The sequence below is a fragment of the Ursus maritimus genome, unplaced genomic scaffold, assembly GCF_017311325.1.
Source record: "Ursus maritimus isolate PB19 unplaced genomic scaffold, ASM1731132v1 scaffold_11, whole genome shotgun sequence".
In the NCBI taxonomy this organism is placed as follows: Eukaryota; Metazoa; Chordata; class Mammalia; order Carnivora; family Ursidae; genus Ursus; species Ursus maritimus.
This window is the reverse complement of record NW_024423453.1, coordinates 71,092,503-71,101,205: the sequence shown is the minus strand read 5'-3', so window position 1 is coordinate 71,101,205 and position 8,703 is coordinate 71,092,503. Positions and strand designations below refer to the sequence as shown.

Here is an 8,703-nt window from a genome sequence, read left to right as displayed (position 1 = left end):
CCCCCCCCCCCCCCCCCCCCCCCCCGCCAGGCGCCTGGTGCGCCTGGCTGCGGGCTTCTGGGCTGCATCAGGGGGCAGCGCCCACCAAACCCTTCCTCTAGACCAGTCAGGGCCTTTCTCCCCCTGAGCCCCTCCTCCCTGCCACCCGCCCATCAGACCACCCCACTTGCCACTCGCCCATCCTCACTTCGCATTTTAAAGAGGCCTGCTGTGGGGCGCCTGGGTAGCTCAGTCGTTAAGCATCTGCCTTCTGCTCAGGCCCTGATCCCAGCGTTCTGGGATCGAGCCCCACATCAAGCTCCCTGCTCCCCTGAGCCCCACATCAAGCTCCCTGCTCCCCTGAGCCCCACATCAAGCTCCCTGCTCCCCTGAGCCCCATATCAAGCTCCCTGCTCCCCTCCCCCCTGCTAGGCGGGAAGCCTGCTTCTCCCACTCCCCCTGCTTGTGTTCCCTCTTGCTGTGTCTCTCTGTCAAATAAATAAGATCTTTTAAAAAAATAATAAAATAAAAAATAAAGAGGCCTGCTGTATGGTGACTAACACAACATAATTTAAAAATTTTATAAATAAATAAATAAATAAATAATTTAATAAATGAAGAGGCCTGCTGGGAGAGGAAGGGCCTCCGGAAAGGCCGGTGTTGGGAATCCTGGAGTCGGCTGGGGGAATGTTTCTGGATGGGGAGTCCCTCGGTTCCCAAACCAGGACACATCCAGGACCCCCTGAGTTCCCCCCAAGCCAAGTGGGCTTCATTTGTTCTTTCCAACAGGAAATAGTTATCTGTGCCTCCCCTGTAACCAGGCATTGTGGTCTGTGCTGCGGGAGCAGTAATAAAGTAGCTGACCGGTGAACCCGCCCTCAGGACATCTGCAGTCTGGTGCGAGAGAGCCAGCTCCTTCCCAGGTCTCTGCGTCCCTTCTGCCACTTTCCCTTCAGCCTCGTCCTCCCAGCACCCTCTGCTGCCTGCAGGGCAGTGGCTCCACAGCCGCTGTGTTTTGATCCTGCCAGTTGGCAGGCAGGCCAGCCGGACCGCAAGGAGCCTGCGCCTGCCCTGGGGTCCCAGCTGCCAGGCCATGAGTGGGTGCAGAGGCTCAGATGAAAGGGGGAGACCTCCCCTGTGGCTTCTGCTCTCTGGCTGTGCCTCCAGCCAGAGGCCTTCTAGTCTCTGAAGCACCCTACTCCTAAGCTCTCCCAGTTCTGGGCTTAAAAGCACCAGCCCGTGCTGCTCTGCCCAAGTGGGCAGTCCCCTCCGGAGAAGCCACCTAGCTGGCGCTGAAAGGCCTTTGATGTGGCTCCCCTGCCCTCTCCTTGACTATATTCTTCCTTCCTATCAAAGCCCTACCTCTCCTTCCTGACCAGCTCCTCCCACTTCCAGAATGCCCAAGTTCAGCCCCCAAAGGTAGGGGGCTCTGCTTCTCTGTGCTTCTATTCCCTGGCTTTTGAGATGAGGACAGCTCACCCTGCGTGCCTCAGCGCACAGTGGGAAGTACAGTGAGACGGTGGGTAAGGCGGGAACTCTGTACGTGCCCGGCACTGCTCTAGGAGCCCTGTGGCTACTCCCGCACTCAGTCTTCACCACGAACCTCTGAGAAGCACATTACTGGTATCTCCATCTTACAGATGTGCACGCAGATGCTCACAGCAGATGCACAAAGATGCAGAGTGAGCAGCAGCGGGCAGAACTTGAATGCAGGTCGTCAGGCCCCCAAACTGCCCCCAAAGCTGCTTATACACCAGGAAACGCTGTGCACATTCAAGAGCATGACTGTCACCCCAGCTGCATCGTCTCTTCAGGCACGGCTTCACGTCACTCCCCCTAGCCCCGTCTGAAGAAGGCTGACCCCATCCCGCCCCGGGATACAGGTCCTGGAATTACTTAACCCCAGCCTGGGACTCTGGTTCCCCACCAGATCCCTCCGAACCTGGTACTCCCCCACCCACAACCCGTCCTGAACTCACCAGCTACCTCTGTCCGGCCCAGGGATCCAGGAGCTGGTGTCAAGAAAAGGGCTGCAGACGTGAGAGAGAGACCGGCAAGAGAGGGGCAAGCCTGGCCAAGGCGGGGGGATGGATGGGCCCTGCTCCTCGCTGGCTGTCATTGGACCGGCCTGGGAGCCGAGGGTCGGAGCAGGGCAGTGAGGTGCAGCTGCTTGCCAGGGGAAGCCAGCCCGATGCCTGATCAGATCAGATGCCCCTGCCCACAACCCCCCGCCCATTCCACTACCTCCCTCTGTCCCTCGCTGACGCCCCCCCCCCGCTTCCCAGCCCTGCCCTCCCTGAGGTCTCCAGCTGCCCCAGCTGATTTTATAAATGGCCCTTGCAGGAGGTGGGCACCTAGGCTAATTGAATCAGTGCCTAGGAGGCAGGAGGCAGGAGGCTGGTTAGCATCACGGCTGAAAGGTGGTGGCAGCAACGGCTTGAGTGCAGCCATTAGGGAGGAGTCTAAGTGAGCAGAGAGGCCCAGGCAATCTGGACCTCCATATATTCCGAGGTGTCAAGGTGGGAACTCACCAGGGGGCCCTGGATGCGCCCACCGCGAGCCCAGAGCAGACTTGCAGGGTAGACCACAGGACAAAATACACACACACACACACACACCCCACTCATGCTCTCAAAAAAAGAAAATACAAAAGAGGGCAAGAGAGAGAACAGAAACAGGAAGAATGACATAGTGTGTTTGCGTGTGCACCTGCGCACTGACGTGACTCTGTGCGCACACCTCTATGCTGGGCGCCACTCATGATACCATTCTCCCCTGCCCCAGTGTCACCGCTGCATAATGATTAGCCAATAAAAGCAGTTTCTAGGGGCGCCTGGGTAGCGCAGTCGTTAAAGCGTCTGCCTTCGGCTCAGGGCGTGATCCCGGCGTTCCAGGATCGAGTCCCACATCGGGCTCCTCTGCTAGGAGCCTGCTTCTTCCTCTCTCACTCGCCTGCTGTGTTCCCTCTCTCGCTGGCTGTCTCTCTGTCACATAAATAAATAAAATCTTTTAAAAAAAAAAAAAAAGGCAGTTTCTAAGCGTCCCGGCCACAGCAGAGCAGCTGCCAGGTAGCAGACCCTGGAGTCTCGAGAACCCTTCCCATAGAATGGTCACTTGGTCTTACGTTGCCCTGTCCCCTCGAGACCAGTCTGTTTCCTTACCTATGAATTTGCCTCTGACAGCCAGGCTGGCACAGAAACTCTTCAAGGAAGGCTTTACCTCTGTGTTTCTGTTTGAGACGGATCCCTAAGGCCCACCTGGTCACTAATCCATTCAGCCAACATCTCCTGCATAGCCACTCTGTGTGTGGGCCCCATGAGGGCAGGGGATGGGTCTGTGTCACTCCCCTCGCTCCCCCGCTCTGGGTGGGGCAGGACGTGGCATGGGCTGAGGGATGAGGCACTGCGTCCTAGGCGACAGTGTGGTTGGGCTGGCTGCACTGGCCCTGACACCGCCCTCTGTAGGGTGACCCACCCACCTGGTCGTGTCTTCTAAGACGGACACTGACGGCACAGTCATTGTCCTTAACAGCTGCCTCAAGGACTTTCATTACCCCTCCCAACTTCCCCAAATGCTCCACTTCCCCTGCCCTCCCGCCCTCACACCACCTTTCCCTAGGGGCCCATCTACCACTTCCCTTTAGAGCAAAGAACAGAAGAACTCAGAAGTCCCTGGATCTCCAAGGAGAGGAAAGCGAGGAGGAGGGGGCAATTTCAGCTTAGGGTCCCACACCGCTCGGAGGCAGGGTCTGCAGGGCTCCAAGTGGGATTTGAGTATCTGAAGGGGCAAGCTCTGACATACCAGTTCCTCAGGTTATCCTCCATTCTTTTAGCAAACACGTAAGTTCCTTCCTTCAGGACCAAGCCCCCACACCTGGCAGTGGCTAAGCCCCCAGTGGCCTTTTCCACAGGCTAACACTGCCCCCTGCCGAGATGAGCTGGGACGTCCACCTCAAGTGCCACCTGAGGAAATCAGGAATGTAGTAACATCCTTGCTTAGGAGTCCCCCAGCTCCTGCCCTGGCCTGGGGAGGGGAATGACTGAAGCCCTTAGAGGCCTCGGCCTTCCTGCCTCCAGTGCATTCTGAGGCTGGACGGTGGCCACAGGGACAGCCCTTTGGCACAGACAAAAGAGGCAGTGCTCTGTCTCTAGCCTGCTCACCCATTGCCTCAACTTCCCTTAATAAGGGACAAAGGCGTGGATTAGAAAAAACATGGATCACAGGGGCGCCTGGGTGGCTCAGTCGTTAAGCGGCTGCCTTCGGCTCAAGGGCTGATCCCAGCGGTCCTGGAATCGAGCCCGTATCAGTCTCCCTGCTGGGCGGGAAGCCTGCTTCTCCCTCTCCCACTCCCTTTTCTTGTGTTCCCTCTCTCGCTGCCTCTCTCTCTGTCAAATAAATAAATAAAATCTTAAACAACAACAACAACAACAACAACACGTGGATCACAGCATACGGGAGAGGCTCTATCTCCTTTCCCTCCTAAGCTCTGGATCCCCTTTCCAGCGCTTTTAGGACTCTTCTAGCTGGATATTATAAATCCAGCTTAACCTCTACACATCAGAAACGAAGCTCACCTTTTCCCCAAAACCTGAATCTTTCCAGAAACTCCATTTCTCTGTGCTCCATACCCTATATGACTCAAGATCTGCAGGCCCTATCTCAACATCTTCTGAGTCCATTCTTTTCTGAATTTCTCCTTCCAGGGCAGCCTCAAACCATCCTGACCTCAGTCCCATTTTCCACAGGGCTGGTGGGGTTATTGCCCTAATGAACAGTTCTTCTGGGACTCTCTGCTCAAAAGCTTCGTCATTCCTCCTCCCCCTCGAATCCCTTCTTCTACAGCATGGTTGGAACCTGCCTTCCCAACTGGATGGCTGCGTGCTCCCTCCACTCTGGACGTGGAAATCGTTTCTGAGCACCTACATACCTCCACTCATGCTCACTTTTCTGCCCATGATGCTCTCTTCACACACTCCTTTAATCTTCGTCAGGTTCCTTCCCACCCTTGGAGACCCACCTTCCAGATAAAGTCTGTCTTCATATGTCCCACGATAAACTGCTGCTTCCTCTGGCCCCCAGGACCCTGATTTGCCTCTTGTGGCACCAAAGCCCCCCTCTTGTAATAGGCACCTGTGTCCTTGTCTCAGCCCCCTGGGGGCCATCAGCATCTTGAGGCCAGGGCCGTTTAGAGTCTGACAATGCTCCAGAATATTGGCTGAATTTACTGGTAGCAGAAGTGTATGGACGTGACACGGCGTAATACTGACATCGACTGAAAGCAGGTTTTGATGAGACAGGAGGGTACAGGGCACAGAGGCTGACCTGCAGGGAAGTGGGATACTGAGGGCCTCTGGAGAATGACGAAGCAGGAAGGGCTCTCAGTGCCTACCTGGTGGACAGAGAAGGCAAGTCGTAGGAAGGCAAGGGATCGATCCGATCTGGGGCCAGCCCGCTCCTTAGTCCCACTCCTAGTGCATAAGAGGCTCTGTAAGTGCCAGCTCTTACCCACCCTCCAGCACAACTCTTCGCATATATGCCCTGCTTCCCCACTATTTTCCTGGGCTTGACCCTAAACTAGCAAAGGGTCAGAGATGCTTAAACATCTTTCCCAAGGTGCCCTGACTTTCACAGACCTGCTCTTCTGTGGACAAATGCTTGAGACCCAGCCTGGGCTCAGAGAGGATCTTGCTGCTGGCACAGGAGGTATTAATGGCAGCCATTTGAAGCATTCTTCCCCAGGAGGGCTGTGGCTGTCCCGTCCCCACCCCACAGCACTGATGCCACACAAAGATATTCCAGAAATGTTTAATGCCACAGAGAAGTCCAAAACCTACAGAAAGCTATAGCCATCCTCCCGGGTGCCTAGAACCAGGGCTATGAACAGCGGGCGGGAGGCCTGCACAAGCCAAGGATCCGGGGCACTTTGCTGACATCCGTTTGTCCTCTGCCCTCAATGCCCAAGGTTCCTTCAGGCCGGGGAAAGAAAGAAGAGGAAGTGGAAAGGGTAGGAGGAGGGTGCGCCGCTTTCAGGCACTCTTCCTGCACTGGGAGGGTGACTCATGCGGCAGGCCCTGGGAGGGACAATTCCTCAGACCAGACTAAGGCAGGCCAAGCCCAGGGTTCCAGAAGGAGCAGAAGGAAGTTCCTGGAATGCAGCGGCCAGGAGGAGTAACCGGCAGAAAGTAGAAGGGAGGCCTGCCCCCAGCCAGCCTCCCGCTCCTTCTCATGGGCCTCCGACCCGACCCCCTGTGAGGACGGGCAGGCTTCAGCACCTGTATTTGATAAGGTCCATGCCTTCTCCACCCCCATCACTTTGGGCCCTTCTTAAGTATGACATTGTCATACTCTGTTCCCTGTGGCCAGCCAGAGGCAGAGAAGTCCTGCCCTGCTGGGTAGACGTGCTGGAGGCTGCCGGGGTCCCTGTCCGCTGTGGCCTGCCTCCTCCAGGCCTCCCCCTGGGGCTCCTGTGGGCTGTCATACAGGGACAGGGCAGCCACTCCCTCAGGCTCATCGTATATGTGGTCGGGTGGCGGGGCCGGGTGCTCCGCAATGCTGTCATACAGAGGGTCCGCTGGGGGCGGGGGAGGGACCGCCAGGGTGCCCCTCAAGCTCTTCCCCAGGTTACGGGCCACTGCATCGAAAGGCACTGCATACTCCCCCTCTGGGCCCCGTGGCCGGGTGGTAGGCACTGGCGTAGAGGGCGACGGAGGTGGCAGTGAGTCGTGGGGCCGGGAGTAGGGGCTTTCTGGCCGTGGCAGCACCGCAGGGACTGTGGCTGGCTGGGTTTGGGGCCCAGGAGGGGCGCTGTTCTTCTGGGCAGAAATGGCTTCTTCCAGGGCCAAGAAGATCTCGTTGCCTTGCCGGGTTTCGAACTCAAAGTTGCCCTCTCCAGAGACGCAGCGCCGGCCTGCCTCGAAGGAAAAGGTTACCTGGGTGGAGCGCAAAGGAGATTATTAGCCAGGCCACAGGGTGGGGTCACTTCCCCTGGACTCAGCTCCCAACCACAAACCTGTCACCTCTAGCTTCCCTCCCTCCACAGGAACTGGGGGAGCTTCTCCCCAAGCTGGTTCTCCTCCCTCTGGGTTATTTCCTTAACAAGCAAAGCTCTCACTCTTCTCCCTTCCTTCTCCCTCCCATCCATCCAGTACGGAGCCTGGTGTATATTCAACCACAGTAATGCCAGCCACCATTTACCCCTCTGACCTCTCTATCTCTTCCTGTTCTCCTGTCCTTCCACCCCCTCACTCTCCCACCCCCCCACCCCACCCCCAGCTCTCTCCCCACTGGCTGTTTTTCTTGGGCCAGCTTTTATCTCTGTCTTTCCTTCCTCCTCCCATTTTCTCCTCCTTTGAGAGCCCCTTTGCCCTCCCCCAACAATCACTTCTCTCACAGCTCTCCCTTCTTTCAACCTGCCCTGTGGCGGCCCCTGCTCACCTTGTCCCGCCCAAAGCGCCTCAGAAACCTGTAGGGCCACTCATACAGCTGGGTGCCCAGCTCGGGGCCACTCCACAGCTCCAGGGCAGTCTCCCCAGCCCGGAGGGTATAGGATCCCCGGAGCCGGCATCTCTCACTGGCTTCTGTGGGTCTCATGGTCACAGCAAACTCCTTGCGGGGGGCTACTGGGGAGAAGAGGGAAGAGGGGGAGAAGGCAGCTAATGGGAAACAGCTGGCCTGCCTCAACACTGCCCTGCTCTAAATAAGTGTGCCAGAGGTTTCCAGAAAAAGCATTAGCCATGTGCCCATGACCCCAGAGCCCACATCGTGAAGGCTGAGCTGCCCGAGGATAGGTCATACTCCCCAAAATGCCAGATACCTCCACCCCCTACCCTAGTCGGCATCATGCCCTAGCCACACGCACCCCAACCTCGTGCCCACATCCTTCCTGCCCCTGTTGCCAGAGCCACAGCCTTGTCTTCTCCATCTAATCTCCGCCCCCCCCCACCCAGCCACCTCCCCAAGTCCTATTGTCATGGCCGCAGGTGCAGCTGACTCTGCCCTCCCAGCTCTCAGCCTACCCACCTACTGCTGACGCCACCCAGCGCCCTCTGTGAGGTGGAGCTTGAATGTCACCCTGTGTCCATCTGCCCCCCCACACACACACACCCAACCCAGGGGGCTAGACATCACAAGAAGGGACTGCCTTGTCAGCAGAAAGCTCCCTTGCCACAGGACACTTTAAATCCGCAGAAACAAAACTCTTCTCTTCTCAGACAGAGAAGGACAGAGAGTCCAAGAGCAGCCCCTTCACTGAACCCCCCAGCCTTGCCCTCTCCCAGCAGCAGGACCTGGGCAAGAGGGAGTGAGCCACAGGTGAAGGCCTGCCGCTCAGGGCGGGCCAGGCTCCCCCACTTTGGAACTCTCCCGGAAGTGATGCAGAGAGGCTGATAAGGGGGCTGGCCGAGGCTGGGGGCAACCACAGGGCAGGAAGACTCAGACGTGGCTGTGGCCCACAGCCCCACCCCACCACAGCCCTGGGGAGGGCGCCCCCCGGGGAAGAGGCAGCCCCTCACCTGCGGTCGTGCTGCTGTACAGTTCATTCTCCTCCATGCAGGGCCGGCTGCCCTTCCCCGCTGGCCCCAGCAGCTCCTTCCTCTGGCCCTGAGGAAGAGGTCAGGGTCTCACCGCTGTCACCCAGGCCCAGCCCCACCTCCGGCCCAGGCCTTCCTCCAGAGCACACTCAGCCTGCTGTCCCTGTCTGCATTCTGGACTGCCCCCCCCCCCCCC

General features: G+C 57.8%; 1 protein-coding gene across 6 annotated transcripts in view; it reads right to left on the bottom strand.

Moving 5' to 3' along the window:
- Window positions 1-5,770: 5,770 nt before the first annotated feature.
- The window catches only part of DOK2 (docking protein 2), a 5,893-nt gene continuing 2,960 nt past the window's right edge, over window positions 5,771-8,703 (bottom strand). For 4 of the 6 annotated variants that reach the window (XM_008702096.2, XM_040626558.1, XM_040626559.1 and 1 more), the window contains exon 5: window positions 5,771-6,908. In XM_008702096.2, the coding sequence (XP_008700318.1) occupies window positions 6,288-6,908 (621 nt within the window). In that variant the 3' untranslated portion in view covers window positions 5,771-6,287. Of the gene's footprint in view, window positions 6,909-7,413; window positions 7,599-8,489; window positions 8,648-8,703 lie in introns of those variants that run through there. The other 2 variants (XM_040626560.1, XM_040626562.1) reach the window with 2 other exon arrangements.